The 20,301-nt window shown below is 43.7% G+C and overlaps 1 protein-coding gene across 5 annotated transcripts in view; it reads right to left on the bottom strand.

The window, feature by feature from the left end:
- Positions 1 to 9,120: 9,120 nt before the first annotated feature.
- Positions 9,121 to 20,301, bottom strand: part of ZNF608 (zinc finger protein 608) — a 117,522-nt gene continuing 106,341 nt past the window's right edge. For 4 of the 5 annotated variants that reach the window (XM_035099526.2, XM_060280130.1, XM_060280131.1 and 1 more), the window contains 5 exons: positions 18,623 to 19,040; positions 17,944 to 18,116; positions 16,291 to 16,444; positions 14,011 to 14,092; positions 9,121 to 12,928 (listed from right to left, as the gene is read on the bottom strand). In XM_035099526.2, coding sequence (XP_034955417.2) covers positions 12,922 to 12,928; positions 14,011 to 14,092; positions 16,291 to 16,444; positions 17,944 to 18,116; positions 18,623 to 19,040 — 834 coding nt within the window. In that variant the 3' untranslated portion in view covers positions 9,121 to 12,921. Of the gene's footprint in view, positions 12,929 to 14,006; positions 14,093 to 16,290; positions 16,445 to 17,943; positions 18,117 to 18,622; positions 19,041 to 20,301 lie in introns of those variants that run through there. The other variant, XM_060280132.1, reaches the window with a different exon arrangement.

Raw genomic sequence — 20,301 nt, 5'->3', positions numbered from 1 at the left:
TCCCTGGAAAATAGGGACACTTGGAGGGTCTGGGTATCCAATGGGATGGACGAGCCGTATGCCCAGACCACTGTACTTGTGTGAAGCCCCCTTTTCACCAAGATTCAATGTATGTCTGTCCACATTGGCATGAAAGGATGCAGCCAGCAATTGCATTCTCACTTGCTTTTCACATGTTTATTGAGTGGATGGATGGGTGTTCACTTAAACACCCCTATTATCAGTGCTCCTAATCACCGTTCTGAGTATGGTTGATTAAAAGAGGGCTGATACATTTCTGATGAAAATCAGGTACATATTTATGCTGAGCTTGCCTTGTCACATTATATTGCTTGCAGATGGTAAAAGAGAGACAGACGTCGTAACTTGAATTGAAACAGGCCACAACTTTATTTAACTCTCAGGCATTGCAACTGTTAGGAAACTAAGAATCGAGTGGAAGGGGGGTCCTAATCCCAGACTCAGAGAAATCAGCCTGACTGTCCCACTGTACTAGTCACCGCCCGCCCGCCCGCCCACCCACCCCCAGCATCCCAGCTGAGTTCTAAGGCATTGTCTGCCAGCAGAGTGAGGTAGCCAACATAATGCCCTCCAGATGCTATTGGAGCATGACCCCCATCATCCCTGACCATTGGCTATGTTGGTTGAGATTGATCGGAGTTGGGAATCCAAGAATGCCTGAAGGTCATCACATTGGCCACCACTGCCATAGAGTGCTCCCCATCCAGCAGCTGCTCAGCACTACTGTGAGAAGTCCAACCCACCTTTTGTGCTAAAAGAACGCTGCAGAACACAGTCCTGAAAGACCTACATTGTCTCCCAGTACGTTTTCAGCCACAATTCAAAGTGTTGCTGCTGACCTTTAAAGCCCTAACCCTCAACCCTGTAGACATGAAGGAGCATTTCCACCCCCGTCATTCAGCCCAGACACTGAGGTCCAGCTCTGAGGGCCTTCTGGAGGTTCCCTCACTGCGAGAAGCCAGGTTACAGGGAACCAGGCAGAGTGCCTTCTCAGTAGTGGCGCCCGCCCTGTGGAACTCCCTCCCATCAGATGGCAAGGAAATAAACAACTATTTGACTTTTAGAAGACATCTGAAGGCAGCCCTGTTTAGGGAAGTTTTTAATGTTTGATGTTTTACCGTGTTTTTAATATTCTGTTGGGAGCTGCCCAGAGTGGCTGGGGATGTCATCATTAGGCCAACATCCCAAATAACTGAAAACTGAGCCTACGCCTTGGAGAAGGCAATATATATATATACCCAAGTAGAGAAAAGGCACCTCTAAAAATCCTTCTTGGCCTCCATGGAGCCCAGACAAACCTAGGTTGCTCATCATCTTGATAGGAGGGCGGCTGGATCTGTAGACCCACTTCTTGTTTCTTGTTCCAAATGTTGTGATAGCAATGCTAAACATTGCAAGATATTTCAACAAAGTTATTTACCAGTGGCCTTGGAGGAACTGATTCCAGACCAAAAAAGTTCATAAGAAACTAGGTTCATCTAAGCCACAATCCTGTTCTTGCTGTAACCATCCAGACCCCTATGGGAAACCTACAAACACCTCTTCTCTTCTCTTCTCTTCTCTTCTCTTCTCTTCTCTTCTCTTCTCTTCTCTTCTCCTCTCCTCCCCTCCCCTCCCCTCCCCTCCCCTCCTCGCCTCTCCTCTTCTGGCTGTGCCGCAGAAGTGGAACACTCGTGGCATGAACTGTGAGTCCCAAAGTATCCCCCAACTTTTCCAGTTAAAATATAGAGTTTGGGATATACTCGCCGTATAAGAAATACGACCCGGCATATAAGACGACCCCCGACTTTTGAGAAGAGTTTCCTGGGTTAAAAAGTAGTCTTATACGCAGGAATATATTCCTCATGTCAGAAACCAGCATCTTCTTGTCTCATAGTCCAGCCCTATACTGTTGTAAATCATTTTTTGCTGTTGGGAGTATGTGTGGCAGTGTAGCAGTCCTCAGTGGCACAGGCCTTAGTTCTCTCTCATCTAGGCTGCTGTAATATGCTGTGCATGAGACGGCCTTTGCAGATGGTTTGGAAACTTCATCTGGCTGAGGGCACCAGTCAGACTATTAGCCAGGAATGGCTGGAGGGATTGTGTGACTCCCCGCTTACAACAGCTTCACAGGCTACTGGTTTGTTTTGGGCAAAAGTCAAATTGCTCTATATAACTCGAGGCAGAGTTACCAGAAAGTCCATAGTCTACAAGCCCACTTGGGTTTTCAGACCTTCAGATTAAGTCTTTATTTCTTGGGAATTCAAAACAGGGCCTTCTTCGTGGCTGCCCCCAGGCTCTGGAACTCCTTGCCGAGATCTAGCTAAACTCCTCCTCTGAATACATTCCACCAACAGGCAAAGTTGTTGTTCAGACAGGCCTTTCGTCTCATATGCTGACAATTATGGCCACTGAAAATGTTGCAGTTTGGTCAATCAGCTGCTGTTCTTATCGGTTTCACTGAAATTTTGCCTTCCGGTTTTTATGCTTTGTTATTTTTCTTTTATTGGCCACCTTGAGCACCATTTGGTGGAAAGGCAGGATATAGCTTTAACAAACAATTTATCATGTATTGTGTACAGATAGTTTCTGGATTTTGATGTGCAATTACTCTCCTTTTATGTTTTTCATGTAACAGGTCAGAGGCTAGAAGCATACCTCCCTCTCTTGAAGATTGAAGATTTTCAGCTGTGTAGAAAAATGTCAGAGCCATAGTCCACCTTACAAGTCAGGTTCAGTATTGTCTAAACTGATAGGCACCATGGCTCAGCTGTCTAAGGTTTCAGACAAGGACTTTCCCAACCCTCTCTAGAGATGCCTGCGATTAAACCTGGGATGTTTTGCATGCAAATTATGTGTTCTGCCACTGAGTTATGGCTCTTTTCCTAATTCAAGTACATATTCTCTTATAATTTCAAAAGCAGATTTTTTATTTTTTAAAAAGCTGAACAGTCCTGAATCTTAATCAGCAGAAAAAGCTAAATAACTGGAACTATCTTTGAAATGATATTCTGGAAGGAAATGACTTTCCTTCTCTGATAACACATCCCAGATAGCTTGAGATGCAGTGCATCAAATCTAAAATTGCGTTTTGTCACATATACTAATTATACTGTATTATCTTTAGAGCTTCATGCTCTAATTAGTTCATTTGGCAGATTAATCAACTAAAGCTTTAATTGATTAATTAGAGACTCAGAGTTAAAGACACTTTAAAAAAAGAAGTGGGGAGAGGCCATTTGATTTGTCCTCATTTAAATATACCTGTGCATTACTACTACTACTACTACTACTACTACTATCAAGGAATAGATACCGAGGAATAAAAGGAATAAAAGCACTTATTTATTTAAAATATTTATATACTACTCCTCATTAAAATAATATCAAGTTGATGTACAAGAAAACAATACAGTATGAAAGAAGAATTAAAAAACAATTGACTGTACATTTAAAACAATCTGATAAACACCACCTATGACAATTACAGTGGAACCTCGGTTGTGGAATGCAATCCATTCTGGAAGACCGTTCGACTTCCGAAATGTTCGACAACCGAGGCGCAAAGGGCTGTTGGCCATTTCCATTGAGAAAATTGAAAAACACACCGCGGAAGCCTTCTGACTTCTGAGGCGCGTTCGAAAACCGAGGTTCCACTGTGTAGTAACCAGGAATGATATCAGAGATAGTGGAAACAAAATAAAAAAAAAATGCCTTCCAGTAGCACCTTAGAGACCAACTAAGTTTCTCATTGGTATGAGCTTTCATGTGCACGCACACTTCTTCAGATACACTGAAACAGAAGTCCCCATATCCCCACATACAGTGAGAAGGGTGGGGAGGGGCACCACTCAAAAGGGTGGTTGGAAACCCGGACTGTTTATGACTGCATTTGGTCTTACAGGAAGAATTTACGACTGTTTACGACTGCAAATTGGTCCCATAGGAAAAGCAACGGGTGAGATGGCTAAAGATAGCTTTATTGTGTACAATGAGATAAGAATCCAATGTCTTTCTTTAGACCAGGTTTCTCCAAGTTTGGTGATAAATTGCAGTTCAGCAACTTCTCTTTCCAGTCTATTTCTGAAATTCGTTTGTAATAAGACAGCTACTTTGAGATCTTGTATAGAATGTCCTGGGAGATTGAAGTGTTCTCCTACTGGTTTCTCTGTCTTGTGATTCCTGATGTCAGATTTATGTCCATTTATCCTTTGGCGTAGGGTTTGGCCTGTTTGTCCGATATAGAGAGCTGAAGGGCACTGTTGGCATTTGATGGCATACACAATGTTAGAAGATGAGCAATTAAATAGTCCTGAGATGGTATGTTTGATGTTGTTGGGGCCAGTAATGGTGTTGTCCGAGTGTATGTGGCAGCAAAGTTGGCATCTGGGTTTATTGCAGTGCCCATGTTAAGTCTGGTGGTTTTATTATTGTGGGTGAGGAGTTGTTTAAGATTGGGTGGCTGTCTGTAGGCAATGAAAGGTCTTCCTCCCAGAGCTTGAGAAAGAGAACTGTCATTGTCTAGGAGAGGTTGTAGATCTCTGATGATGCGTTGTACTGTTTTAACTTGGGAGCTGTATGTGATTACTAGTGGTGTTCTGTTGTTTTCTTTTTTGGGTCTGTCTTGCAGCAAGTGCTCTCTGGGTATGAGTCTGGCTCTGTTGATCTGTTGCTTAACTTCATCGGGCGGATATTTTAGTTTTAAAAAGCTTTGCTGTAGATCTCTTAGGTGAGGGTCTCTGTCTGTAGAGTTGGAACAGATGCGGTTGTAACGTAGGGCCTGGCTATATACAATGGATTGTTTGGTATGTTTGGGATGGTAGCTAGAAGTATGTAGATACGTTTGTCGGTCAGTTGGAAGTTCCTCACAGTAGGTGCCAGCTGAATGTTGGTGGATCGATCCATGTGGAGGATACAATGGAAAAGGCCCTCCTCTAGTTTGACCAAAAAGGAGCCCCTGCAGGCCATGACATAATAAATAGGACATTCTCTGAAGATCTAAACAAATAGGCAAGTGGGAACCCTAGAATCATAGAGTTGGAAGGGGCCTTGTGGTCCAGCCCCAATCAGGAATATACAGCTGCCCCATACAGGGATTAAACATGTGATGTTATCAGCACGGGTGACTGCCCTAGGTTACCCAGAGCAGCCAGAGTAAGTCCTTTCACATAAGAAGGACATTGCCAATAGAACTGGAGGCAGCAGGCATGGTTCTAAAGATGTATAAAACAGATTTTGTTATTTTGCTGTATTATTACTTGATAATCCGGGTTCCCGAGGCAATGTAAAACTGCACCATTTTTTAACGCCCTGATGCAGATCTCACAAAGCTCTGGGCATCCAGTGTTGGCTGCCAGTGGAAACAGAACCTTTGCCTGAATGGATCCTGATCTGATCCCAGACCCTCCAAATGTCCCTGTTTTCCAGGGACAGTCCCAGATTTACAGCAGCCGTCTTGCTTTTCCTTAGGACATCCCTATTTTCATCAGAGAAAGGTTTGGGGATATGGTAGGATGTCCCTATTTTCATTGGAGAAATGTTGGAGGATATGGAGTCATGCGAACCCCGAGCCAAGAAGATAAATAATTATACCACCTTTAGAAGACATCTGAAGGCAGGCCTGTACAGGGAAGTTTTTTTTTAAAAAAAAATGTTTAATGTTTTATTGTGTTTTTATATATGTTGGAAGCCATCCAGAGTGGCTGGGGCAACCCAGGAAGATGGGCTTGGTAATAATATTAATAATAAAATTATTATTAACAATAAAATAAATATTACTAATAAAATTATTATATTATTATTCTGGAATAGGACGTCCCTATCTTCATCACAGAAATATTGGAGGTTATGTGATCCGTGTTTTTATGATGGAACAGCAATAAATGTACAGTCATACCTCGGTTTAAGTACGCTTCGGTTTGGGTACTTTCAGTTTAAGTACTCCGCGGACCCGTCTGGAACGGATTAATCCACTTTCCATTACTTTCAATGGGAAAGTTTGTTTCAGGTTAAGTACGCTTCAGGTTAAGTGCAGACTTCCGGAACCAATTGTGTACTTAAACCGAGGTACCACTGTAATGAGCTCAGCTGGTATTTGAGGAAGAAGGATCAACAAAACAATAACACAAACCTTTATCAATGACTTGCTGTTCCCACCACCAACACACACACACACACACACAAACACACACAAACACACAGCCGCATCTGGCAGGAGTTGACATGATATATCCTGATTTAGTTTCTGGGAGTCCTTGATGCTCAGCACCTCTATAAGGAGGTCGCTCATTTAAGTCCTGGAAGATGACAGCAGGGGGAATTACTGGAGATGGCTGGAGAGCCCCTTCTGAGAGGCAGAAATGGCACAGAGGTGAGCAATCTTGTATGTCAGTAGGAATTGGCTGCCTAATTCCCATTTATGCCTTTGACAATCTCCCCTGTAACGCTGGCTTCAGTTTCTGGACTTAGCCGCGCTTTGCTGTCATTCAGTTCTCAACGTGTTGTTACAGCGGGAGCTTTGAAAGCTTTAAAATGCAGGTTGGGTGGAAAGTTCACACAAGTGAAGCCTTAACTACAGCTTTGTAAAACACAGCCTTGGGGAGTATAAGCATGGACTCCACTGATCGTTTTGTTTTTTTCCAGCACACAAAAAAAGAAGAGTGGACTTGCGTTGCATGGTGGAAGAAAAGAGACCCTGGGAGCCTCCCTGAAGTTCATTGGAACATTAGATTATTCACTTTCCCAACTAATCAATAATTGTTATAATTAAAATTGATAGCTGCAAATAACATGACCAAGGGCCTGCGCCAGAATACTGATTGTGCATTTGGCTTGGGAAGATAGGTGGGAGCGGGGAACACTTATTTTCCAATTTGCTTTTAGCCGGGTGCAAATTGCTTTAGCTGTATCCAGCTGATTTAGACCTTGCCTGGAGGTACACGAGATTAATTGGGAGCCACACTTTCATTGCTTATAGAATAGACTCTGTAATTGGTGAGATTTGTTAGTGCCAGTTATAAAATAACTGGAGAGCCCAGATTTCAGTTTGTCCTGTTATTATTCTTTCGGCATGGTGCAGAAATGGGGGTGGGGGTGGGAGAACAATTAGAACCTTTCAAACAATTGAAATTGCTTTTAATTCTTCATGTAAAACTGGCAGTGTGACTGTGGTCAATATTTCATGCAAGCAAACATTACTGTGAGTACAGTATCGATTCTCCCACTCCTTGCCCCCAATGGAAAAGCGTCTTTGTCTACCCAACGCATGAGAGAAGAGAGGATGGCTTTGCTGAAACCATTGTGTTGTAACTGCAGTGTTTCCCCCCCTTCTTATAGAGGGGTTGTTCAGCAAAGGGCAAATTCATTCTGTCTGCCTGAAGCTTACAAGCACAAGCACAACATCCAGAAAATCAGGTTCTGCCTTTGCATGGGCAAGGACTTTTCAGGAGGATTAAATCTGTGCACACTCAATTACGTTTTATCTATTGCACAATATTGCTGAAAGTGATGGTTGTGAGATATGGCTCCACATACTGGTTGGGGAAGTGAGAGATTGCTCTAAGGCAGACTTTCCCAATGTGTAGGGTTGCCATATTTCAAGGAGTGAAATCCGGACACAAAGCATTTGGAAAATCGGCCAAAGATAGTTGTTGAGCTTTGGGAAACTCTCAAAAACCCTGACACTTTGCTGATTTCCCAACACGCCCCCCCCCGACACTAATTCCATCATTGGAATCCTAGACATGTCCTGGAAATTCCAGACGTATGGCAACCCTACCAATGTGGCTCCCTCTGGATGGTTTTGGACCACAACCCATGCCAGCCCCAGCCAACCAGGGATCCAATACATGCATCAATCTACTCGGGTCTTTACTTTGTTCTGGAGTGTAAGAGATATCTAATATACAAAGTTGTGTATGTTGCTTGTTATATAAGGGGGTACGTTTCCGAGCACAATTCAAAGTGTTGGTGCTGACCTTTAAAGCCTTAAACGGCCTCAGTCCAGTATACCTGAAGGAGCGTCTCCACCCCCATCATTCTGCCCGGACACTGAGGTCCAGCTCCGAGGGCCTTCTGGTGGTTCCCTCCCTGTGAGAAGCCAAGTTACAGGGAACCAAGCAGAGGGCCTTCTTGGTAATGGCACGCCCTCCCACCAGATGTCAAAGAGAAAAACAACAACCAGACTTTTAGAAGACATCTGAAGGCAGCCCTGTTTAGGGAAGCTTTTAATGTTTAATAGATTATTGTATTTTAATTTTCTGTTGGAAGCCGCCTAATAATAATAATAATAATAATATTTCAGGACCAGTGTTATATGGTCTTGGTGGCCATTCCCAGTCACCAGTCTAGCAGCCACATTCTGGATTAGTTGTAGTTTCTGGGTCACCTTCAAAGGTAGCCTCACGTAAAGCACATTGCAGTAGTCCAAGCGGGAGATAACCAGAGCATGCCCCACTCTGGCGAGACAGTCTCATTCCTTCACTGCTGTTTCTTTTTGGCTAACGCAAGTTCCCTGAATCTAGAAACCCCACAATAAGCATTCTACTTCTAGGGTAAGTGGCAAAAAAGCTTGAAGTATGTAATGGACTGGCAGGACACAGAGGAATGGTGGGAGGAACCAGCTGGGGAACCACCAAGGGAAGAAGACTCCAAGCTCAGGGAATGGTGGTGGGACAATGATGAGTGGTCACAGGGAGAAGAGGGAGAAGACTGGAAAGATAGGGTTGCCATATTTCAAGACAAAGTGCCACCTTTCAGAAATTCCCCCCAGACGTCAATTCTGCCTTTGAAATCCCAGTAATGGCAGCCCTAGGAAAGAGGAGGCCTTAGTGAGCTGGGAGAGTCCATGGCAGAGAGAAGTTTAGGGAAGCTTTTAATGTTTAATAGATTGTTGTATTTTAATATCCTTCTGGAAGCCGCCCCGAGTGACTGGGGAAACCCAGCCAGATGGGTGAGGTATAAATAAATTATTATTAGTCCAGAATCAGAAGCCAAAGCTGGCCAGTGGGAGGAAGGTGGTCAAGAGGCAGAGATGAGTCAGGCTGGAGAAGAATCACAGGTGTCTCCCCCTCCTGCTGAGACAAGCTCCCCTCTCCCCTGTCCCCCAGAACCAGGAGAGGCATGAAAAAGGCAGAGGAGAGATTGGCTGCAAGCCGGCGCAGTCTCTGATTGCTTGGGGAAAGCCCTAAAGAGGAGGAGACAGCGACAGCTGTGAAGAGGTGGGGACCTTTAGCACTGGTAACTAATTTCATGGAGGAAGACCTTCTTCCTGCACAGTGGTCCCAGTACAAATTTCCCCCTCCTGCCCCCAGGCTGCAATTAAAAGGAGAAAACAAAACAAATAGGCACAATGGGTGCCTTGCCTTTTTCCTTCCATGGCTAACAGCAACTCTGGGGAAGGGGGGAAGGGATGATGTGCATTGGGGAATAAGCATGGAATAAATGGTTAACCTCCTTCAACTCTAGGGTTTTGGTCCAAAATGGCCTCCTTGCAGTTGCTTTTCTTGGGGCAATACATTCACACGCCACTGATGCAACCCCAAAGAAAGGAAATAACTGACTGCTCCACAAGGCCATGTTCCCCCTCCCTCAAGTCTTTTTCTGGTATCCTTATTCACTTTGCTTTCTTCATAGATACATTTCAGCTGAAATTGCTGCTCCATTATCTTTTCACGAACAAATTCTGCAGCATTATATTCCACGTAATAAATAAGCTCTACTCTTACTAACCAAAAGCTCAAAGAACAGCAATCATATAATTAAGGGAGAATGCTATAGAAATTCAAAGGGCCTTTGGAGTGTCGCTGAAAGAAGTTCATAGGAATCCACTGAAAGAAAACTGCCTGTACCGGTTCTGCGTCAAATGGTTCATTGCCCAGCAATAAAAAGCTGCTTCTCAAAAGTGTCAATGCAACTTTTGGGGATATGTGTTGAAATTTAAAAGCATTCCAGGTGTAATAGAATAGCAACTTGCAAACACCTGGCTTGATGCTTTAGGCATGACCAAGGTTTGGAACACAAGCAAAGGCCTCCTCCTTGAACAACGGGCCAGCAAACCATAGCAATTCCTTTTGAAAGTCCCCTTTGTTTTGACAATGCAGAACTACTTTGTATGGGGAGAGGCTGCTTGAGAGATTCAACACCCAAAGTCCTCTTGGGATATGCAAAACCAGTGGCAAAGTTCTTTGGTTCCTGAGCCTCCTCTTAATTCACACCACCCATTATGTACTTCGGTTTTCGAACATGATCCATTCCTGCAGACCGTTCGACTTCCAAAATGTTCAAAAATCAAGGAGCAACGGGCGGTTGGCAAAATCCATTGAGAAAATTAAAAAACACGCAGCAGAAGCCATTTGACCTCCGAGGCGCATTCGAAAAAGGAAGCAATTACGTCCGGGTTTTCGGCGTTCGGCTTCCGAAACCTTTGGCTTCCGAGACACTCAAAAACTGAGGTTCTGCTATACTGGGAGTGTGTGGGGACTGGCCAGATAGAGTTGGTGGTTGTTTCATAGATGAAAACTCTCATTGCTGTTCCCCAGATATGATATGGAAGATCGATGATTGGATCTCCTCCTCTTTGTTTCGGAAACTTAAAAGCAGCAGGTGGGATTGGATCAGAACGGTATCGGTGGTGGAATTATTTAACTCACCTTTTCCCCATACCATTTTTAAAGCAAAATATTCCCTCCCCAGCCGCTATTGGTCCTTCTGGGAGAGGTATTGAACAGGCTTAAGTAAAAAAATGCCAGAATGGGGAAAACTAATAATAGCTGTATCTCTTCCCCCCCAGTCACATCTGGAGGCAGAAGCCCCCTCCTGTCAAATTCAAGGCAGATCCATTCAGAGGTTTTCATGCAAGGAACTTTTAATGTGCATGTTTGTTCTAAAGTCTCTGCTTTTTATCTTCTGCCAGATACATATTGCAGGCAAGAGACCTTCTGAGGGGAAGAAACCAGAAAAAGTTCAGACGATTAGGTGCAGCAGTTCTCCTCGCAAGGTATTTTGGGGTGGAAAAACAGAAATCACACCTCTTTCCCTCCAGTTTTTCCCCCCTTTGGGGGAGGGGAAGGGGCAATCCGTTTGAAAATTGGGGACATGGAGGTGTTCCTGAGTAAGAAATTTGTCAAAGCTCAGGCAAGTAGATCCAGGATCTATCACGTCAGGTGAATTATACTGTTATAAAAAAGTGGGAAAGTGTTTTTTCTTGCTGCCCCCCCTTCCTGGAGTACCATCCATGAAGGTAAAAATAGAGGGATATGGCCATGGGCATCTGTGATGGAGGCATTGGATTAGACGACTTTTGGGGTCCTTTCCCTTCTAGGATTCTACGTGTTTGATATATTTTTGTGGAAATAAGGCAACAGAACTACATGGAAGATTGGGGATGCCCTGATCTGCCTCAACAAGCTTTATTAACCATGTGACCCAATTCAGGACAGTGAGGATCACCCCCAATCATTTCAGGGTACATATAGCTGATGCATATTTTTGTAGAAACCACCATCTTATTTTTGGGTGGACTAATCTGTTTCAAAACTGGGGGTGGGGAGGAGAGACTACCCAAGTCTGATATTAGTGTGGTGCCAGGTTTCAAAGAATCCTAGTAGCTCTTAGCTCCCCTGCAGAATTACTGCTCCCAAGGAGCCAAGTGTGATAGTCAGGCCAGTGGGGTCCATCTCTCCTCCCTCACCCAGGGCTTTTTCCCAGCCAGAACTCAGTCCCGGCACCTTTCAGATGGGCACCATTGTCATTATAAGAGAACAAGGGAGGCTTTCATGGTGAGTTCTGGCACCTCTTTTCCTAGAAAGAGTGCACTCGAAATGCCCTTTCTCAAATCTCAGTCAAGAATTCAATATGTGAACATTAGAAGGAGCCCTTAAGCCCAAGGATCTGTAAATCAACTGTGCGACACCAGAAGGTACAAAAACAGCATTATTTTTTTTAATTCTGATTGCCAAATTATTTAAGGCAGGTATAAAAATGAAAGCATTCAATATACATTTTACATAAAATAAACTAGATTACAGCATAAAACAAGTAACCAGGCAATGGCATTAAAGTCTCTCTTCTAAAACGGGATAATTGTAAACATTAAAAAAAAGACTGCAGGACTATTCAAGTAATAGAACAATCACAGACGTCTTCTGGTATGCAGGCTATTGGGTTATTTGCCATTCAAGATTATAAAAAAGGACATTTCATTATTCACAGATGCTCATTATTTCCCCATTTAAAATCTGTACATTATGTACAACACAGTTTTTGTGGTACTGGCAACCCCATGCCTTCCAAATGTATATTCTTCACAATACACAATTACAATGAGACAGTTAATACAGTAACATTTTACACTGATGCATCTTAATAGGAGCCACCAAATAGACATCTAAATTGTATTGTACCAAAGTGTCGTCGTCGTCACAGTTAACCTCTATTGAGGGTTGTGGGCAATATTAGAAGGGTATGCAAGGATCAGGCACACAGATACGTAACGTTAGTTATTTACAATTAAAAAAGCCAAAGGAAGGGAGAAAAAAGGAAACAAACAACCTTTTGTGGTTAACGTTTTCCAAACAAGACAATACACTTCTTTTCATTTACTTTGTGGTTTACAACTTAGCAGCAGACTCCCTGTGTGAGCCTGATTTACCGATACAAAAAGTAAAGAATATATTTATATATATATATTTATATTTATATATATATTTATATTTATATAAGCATATATATATATAAAACAGAAGTCTAAATACAGCAACATTTGTTACTCTGTGATAAAAATCTGCAATTTACAAAAATGAAATGACTGGTTTTTGCCTGCCATTAAGGCATTTCAAATTAACACCATGGAACTGATGTCTGTAATAAAGCGCTTTTTTCCCATGTGATCCAGTCACATGACGATGCACATTTCCAAAATCATCATTCTCTGAAAAAGAAAAGAAAGGCAGGGATTATTTCAGAACAATGCAGTCTCATTAATTTATATCAACAATCTCAGTAAAAGAGAGCTGTGTGTGTGTGTGTGTGTGTGTGTGTGTTATAGCAGCACTGGATAGTCTGGGTCATTAAAAGCTGCACTGAATTAACTTGCATTTAATTATATATAAGGTTTCCATTTCCTTTGAAAGGTTGAAAAGTAATCCTATTTAAAAGCAGATAAATAATTTACAAAGAAATGCACGTCACATGCTATGTGAAAGTGCTGCTACTTGTTTTCTACTAACACATGGCTTCTTACAAATATCAGAAGGCACCAGAAAGAGATGCACATTTGGTTTTAAGGGGGTGTGCATGCACACAAAAACAAAAATTAGTCTGCAAATTCTAAATGACTTGCTTTGACATGATGGGCAATATACCGTATTGGCCCGAATATAAGCTGCACCCGCAAATAAGCCGCACCTTTAAAATGCAGGGGGGGGGGAAGAAAAGAAGTCAATACCTGAATATAAGCCGCTCCCTTAAAATGGGCTTACAGGCTGAAAATTGCAGCGGTTGGTAGAATTGTAACTCTGAGCCAATTTAAGCCTTTGATCTTGCAAGCCTGCAAAAGTTACCCTACAATCGCTAAAATTGCAAATCGCTATCCAATTGCTACAATTGCAAATTGGCAATAGAACATTTTTTGGCTCCGTTTTGCCGTATGTCTGTTTCAGCAGCTATATCGTAAAAGCCCATTTGTGTAAGGTCGCGAATTTAAGCCACACTTTTAACTTTTCACGGTCTGAATTTTTTCTTTGGGGCGGGGGCGGGGAGTGCGGCTTATATTTGGGGCCAATACGGTGTGTACTCATCTTTCAAGGGGACATAGTCTGGTTCAGCGATTAATTATCTACTCCACGTGAAAGGTTATCGTGAGTAGAGTAATGCTGCTATTAGCCAAAGAAAGCACCTGCCCACTGAGAAGTCTATGTAGACCTCCAGCCTCAAAACACTGTGGTTCGCTTCCCCTCCGCCCTATTAAGATGCCTGTAATGGGTAAAATTTCGAGGTTTATGGGATATTTACCTCCGTTGTGCAGGAAACATGCCAGATGCAGATGCTTGAGCAGCGACCTGCTGAGTAGCGACAAGGGCAGCAGAGGTCAGCCCTGGAGGAAAAGATGAAAACAGTAGATCTCAATGGATGGGTTTCCTCCACTGGTGGGTACTCAAGGGAGTCAGGAATTGCCACAGACCTCCGTTTTAACATGACATGAAATCACAAGAGCCCCGCCGCACTTTGTGCAGAAGGCATACATAATAATTGCAGGCAAGCAGAAGGAGGAAAAACCTGCCTGCCTCCTTTAGCCAGCATGCCTTCTTCCGATTCCACCTAATAGGCATTTTGTAAGGGGAAGGAGGCATTCCACCTTAGTGTATTCTTTTCCAAGTACCGCACTGCATGGTGCTAAATGGCTTGTATGAATTCCTGAATAGGAAGCTCAGTAGAAATAATAGGCACCGGGAAACAACAAGAATCAAAAGTCACAGTGAGTTGCGGCGACGGCGTGGTAGCTACTCAGAACATAATACTTTCATAATAGCTATCATTTTAACGTTTTTCCTTTCGAATGCACATAATGTATCCCATAAGGCGTATGGAGCCATTGAATTGAATTTTGAAACAGTCAGGACTTCCAAGAAAGAAAGGAACTGCGAAGGCGCCAAGTGAACATAATGAATTAATGCCATTTGTGCTGCAAACACGACAGTGGCTCTTTTCTGCATAGGGGAAGAATCTCCTTTTAATATTGCTAGACGACAGGGGCAGCAGGGGGGGAAAAGCTCGCTTGTGTATCTTACTGTGAACCCATCTGCGGCTCCATTAACATGGAGCCCAGGATTTCTCTAAATAAACACAGTCCTAATTTTGGAGCTGGGAGAATGTTAAGACTGACTGCTATGTCCTTTTCTTATGCACAAGCGTTCCAAAAGCATACTTCAGTGGTACAGTATTTGCTTTGTATGCAGAAGCTCCCAGGTTCAATCTTTGGTATCTCCAGGTAAGGGCTGTTTCCTAGATTTAAAAATATTCACGCTGTATCACACTCTTTATATCGCTTGCATAAGGTAATTGGCAGAACATGCTCCCTGCCGCCGCCTCAAAAGTAAAGCAAAACATCCTTGGGCTGCCTCTTATCAGTTTAATGTAAGTTCATGCTGAAATCTGAAGTACCCATAATAGGTAACCTTGTGCATCAAGGAAGCTGACAATTATTATTTTTCAAATGGTCATGCAAAAATAAATAAATACGGAAACTTCATTTGCAAGATTATGTCCCTCTCCATAAAGGTAAAGGTAAAGGGACCCCTGACCATTAGGTCCAGTCGTGACCGACTCTGGGGTTGCACGCTCATCTCGCATTATTGGCCAAGGGAGCCGGCGTATAGCTTCCAGGTCATGTGGCCAGCATGACAAAGCCGCTTCTGGCAAACCAGAGCAGCACATGGAAACGCCGTTTACCTTCCCGCTGTAGCGGTTCCTATTTATCTACTTGCATTTTGACGTGCTTTCGAACTGCTAGGTTGGCAGGAGCTGGGACCAAGCAACGGGAGCTCACCCCGTCACAGGGATTCGAACCGCCGACCTTCTGATCAGCAAGTCCTAGGCTCAGTGGTTTAACCACAGCGCCACCTGGGTCCCTTATGTCCCTCTCCATAGACATGTCTTATTCCTAAAAGCATGGGGAAACATTGCACTTGCATGTATTGGTAAACCATGGTTTACTGTTATGAGGACGAGTGCCAGAGGGCCTTAGTGTTGTGTATTGCCCCCTCCTCCCCTTGGTTCAGCTTTGGGGAGGCATTCAGAAACTTTTTCTTCCATTTTAGACCACTTGCTGCTTCTCCATATATCTAAACCTGGACAAACTATATAGCCAGATTTAACTATAATCAGTGGAAACAAACCACCTTGCACACCACGGGGGATTGAAGCTTGCTTTCCTTAACCAGTCTAGATCAGGGTTTTGGGTCTTCAGCAGGTTTGGGACTGCAACTCCCATCATCCTTAGCTGTCAGGACCAGTGGTTAGGGAGGATGGGAACTGTAGTTCAAAATCAGCTGGAGACCCAAGTCTGGAAAACCCTGGTAGGTTAACCACAGTTTAAGGCTCAGACATAATCTTTAGAATGGAAGCTTCTTAATCTCCTCCTTGCAGTTAAACTGGAGGTGGAGAGGGGGACTTTGGGCTTCTGATCTCCATGCACAGAAGGAAAGGGGCTGGGATGTGGATTGCTGCCACAATACTACACTGTGGTTCAAGTTCAGCCACTTTAATGATTCCAAACAAGAAGATGCTGCTTACCTTGAAACGGGTCGTATTGACCAGGAATTAGTGGGTAGCCCATTCCGACATGGGTGTGGTGATGGGTATGAAGATGCCGTTGACTAAAGGGGGAATGTCGATCTCGCTCCCTCTCTGCTTCCCTTTCACGCTCAGATGTAGATTTTTCTACAGGCTGGAAACAAAAAGGCATCCAAACAGTAAGCACTTCACTTAAGGACGCAGAAGATCACAATCTGAAGATGGCATGATGGTTTGCAGGATTCTCTCTGACTCAGCCTGGGTCTACGTTTCAGCAGATTTCATTTCTCACTAGGCACGCTGCTGCCTCCCTTGGTCTGGGAGGCATTTAAAAATCTGCTTTAATTGAAGGTTAGGGTAAGTGGCTTTTGTTTGCGTAATTACAATGCGGCCTGACTTATTTAAAAACACACAATTGTTTTACGCTTGGATAGGGAAACTGGAAAATATGCTTGGAAGAGAATCCCTTCTCGTATGCATGTGTATGTTCTAGTTAGCTTAAACTCAATGCTGTACCTTGGGAAGGGTAAGTAAAATAATTACCCAGTTCATACAGAAACAATATAGAATTAAAAATTAACCTCCCTGTCTTCTTAACTTTATCTTATTATTAGTTGCAAAACAAGAAGTTACTGTTATAATGCAACACATAGGGTCTGAGCTACACATTAACCTGAGTTAAAAAACAAACTATGGTTTAACTTGAATGTGCTTCGGTGCACGTTGTTAATAAAGTTATTGTTGTGCTCCTTCCCCGTTCCTGACATGCCAGTAGGTAATAAGCCAGACTCTGGCTTGTTGTGGTGGCTGAATCTGGATTTGTTTCTCTCTGAACAAACCACCTGTCTTAGCTTATTGGAGGAAACCACTCTTAACCCCAGTTCTGACTGTTGTGACAAGGCAGATTCTGCCTTTTTTCCCTGGTGGTGTAGCAACAGCAGCGGTGAGGGAGGAGCACAGCAAGGATTTTTCAGCAGGGCACACCAGCACAGAATTATAGAGTCGGAAGGGACCCTGAGGATCATCTAGTCCAACCCCTAAGAATGCAGAAACAGGCAGCTGTCCCATATGGGGGTCGAACCTGCAACCTTGGCGTTATCGGCACCACATTCCAACCAACTGAACTCTCCAGGCTTGTTATATAGTTTGCTTTTAACGATGCGCGAACTGGGCCATGGAGCCAACTATCCGTACATCTGAATTTCTACCCAAATTAGGGCACTATGGGCTATAAGGATGCTTTGCAGAAAAACAGGTGGTCCATACTCATCATTTTTTATTTATAACGGGAAGCAGCTTCGAAGCATATTTTGGCTTTAGGCAGTATATAAATAAAATAAAAATTAAAAAAGTTTCCCGTTTGCACAGCTACAATATAATTGACCGGTCAAGGAGGCATTCAATGTCCATGGACATTGTCTCATGCTCTTTAGTTTATGATACCGCGCATGGATACTGGGAACCATGGGCTAGTAGGGGTTCTGAAGGAGCAGGCTTTGGTGGGCTTAACAAATAAGGTGCTTGAATAAACACACATAGAACCCTGCTGAGATCCCAGCCCTGTTTCAGAAGTATTATCACCGGTCTGTCCTCTCTTACCCCCAAATCCTGACTATCTCCAAGGTGTACAAATCATAACAAGAGATGTCTTACAGCAGGAGACTTGCTGCGATACTGGTTGGCGTGTTGCTGCAGCAAATCCAGCGCTTTCGATTCCGTGGTAGATTTTACACCAATAGTAGGGCTGGTATTGACTTTTTCCACCTCTTCTCTTCCGGACATCTTTCCGTAAACAGGATAATGAAATCCCGGCGAGAGATAGGCCCCTGCAGATAAATAATAAATTCCCGTATCACGTTACTGTTTACAATTGGGGGCAGGCAACTCCAAATGCATCCAATTCGGATTAGCAAAGTTGCACCCGTGCGCTTTGATCTCTCCCCCCCCCAGCTAATTCAGCCTAATGAACGGGAGGTTATAAAGAGGGCTGAGCTTAGAGCCATTTCAAACATTTATGGGTCCCGCTTAAGTGAAAGGAATAGGAACTATAATGATTCTGACAGTAAGTGCTTAGGCTATTTTTATAGGCAATAAACTATCTGTCAGTGCAATGGCCGCAGCCGAATGACACGGGATGCGGAAACTGTTATCTGGGAATGTTGACAGTTCATAAAAAAGTAACAGCTTGTGCTAAATCTATTTCGCTCCTAGAACTTTGCAAAACAAATGTCATCTGCGAAGCTTCTAATTCTCCTTCGCTGCTAACAGGCACTGTCAAAATAGATAAAGCTGCGGCCCAGTTAATGTCTGTCTAGCAGCGTTCAGTACACACCTGGGTAGCTGTGCATGAGAACAGGAGACACAGCGCGGTATGCAGAATGATTTGGATCATACATCTGGGGGTAAGGGTAAGCGTGCAAGTACTGTATGTACGACTGGTGCTGAGCCATTGGAGAGGAAACTGCCACTCTAGCGCCCCGGGATTCCTTCCAATTCACAGGAGTCTTTCGATCATCATTTTTTATCTTGTTCTCCTCCAGTGATTGGGAATCGGGACGCTTGATCTCCTTAGGCTCCTCTTTAATGCTGTTTAATGAGACAGGAATGCTGGAGAAGGAGGCTTCCTTGTTAGGTGTTTTTCTGGGGCTATCTTCTTTTAACTTTTTTTCACGTTCCAGCTCCTCTGCTTTCTGCTGATCAAGATATTTCGGCTGATATACGTAATGGTGCCACGTCCTGGTGTCTGGGTCCTGATACGGGGCAGGGGAGAAAAAAAGGTTCGCCGTTTATATTGTTAAAGAGGAATCTTCACAGCCACATTAATCCACAAAATGGGGGGGGGGGCAACAGAGAAAATGGGAAACTGGCCCACAACCCAGAGAGCCGCTCTGGGCCTTTAGTTCCCTGAACAGCAGACCCTCAACCATGTCACATACTGCTTTTGAGATTCCCGTAAGTAACAAAAGCAGTTTGTTGCACAGCGCAGGACAGCACTTTTTGAGAAACAAAAGTCTTCCCTGCTGTAGCGATAAAACATTTTGAGAATTTTTGAAGCAAACAGGAGGAAATATAGAAAAAAACTGAAATATATTCAACAATAAATCAAACACTGCTCTAACACTTGAAATGCATTACAGTGATTCTCGAAATTAATCTGTTCGATTCCCGAAACTGTTCGAAAACCAAAGTACGGCTTCCGATTGGCTGCAGGAGCTTCCTGCACTCAAGCGGAAGCCGCATCGGATGTTCGGCTTCCGAAAAACATTCGCAAACCGAAACACTCACTTCTGGGTTTGCGGCGTTCGGGAACCAAGCCATTTCTGCAAGCCACTGCTCCCAACATAAGACAAGGATAAAGGTAAAGATACCCCTGACTGTTAGGTCCAGTCGCGGACGACTCCGGGGTTGCGGCACTCATCTCGCTTTACTGGCCGAGGGAGGCGGCGTACAGCTTCCGGGTCATGTGGCCAGCATGACTAAGCCGCTTCTGGCAAACCAGAGCAGCGCACGGAAATGCCGTTTACCTTCCCGCCGGAGTGGTCCCTATTTATCTACTTGCACTTTGACGTGCTTTCGAACTGTTAGGTTGGCAGGAGCTGGGACCAAACAACGGGAGCCCACCCTGTTGTGGGGATTTGAACCGCCGACCTTCTGATCGGCAAGCCCGAGAGGCTCTGTGGTTTAGACCACAGCACCACCCGCGTCCCCAAGACAAGGATACCCTTAAGGAAAAGCCAACACATTCTTTTATTATTATTATTATTTTAAAGGAAGACAACATTTACACAAATGCACTTCTACAGTAAGTCTCAGTTTCTGCCAGTTGGGAAAAGAAAGTTTAAAATAGAAAGAGTTGACCCTGAAGTAAATACAAGGTTTTATTTGCTGGGCTTAGAAAAAACTGGCTGGGAGTCAAAGATCTGTATGACTGGTTCTGCACACCCAAGAAGGCTTTAAAGCGTTTGCTTTTCACATAACAGTCACCGCTCTTGCTTCATGGCAACCTTCCTG

This window comes from Zootoca vivipara, chromosome 11 (assembly GCF_963506605.1).
Source record: "Zootoca vivipara chromosome 11, rZooViv1.1, whole genome shotgun sequence".
Classification (NCBI taxonomy): domain Eukaryota; kingdom Metazoa; phylum Chordata; class Lepidosauria; order Squamata; family Lacertidae; genus Zootoca; species Zootoca vivipara.
This window is presented reverse-complemented; position numbering and strand designations above follow the sequence as displayed.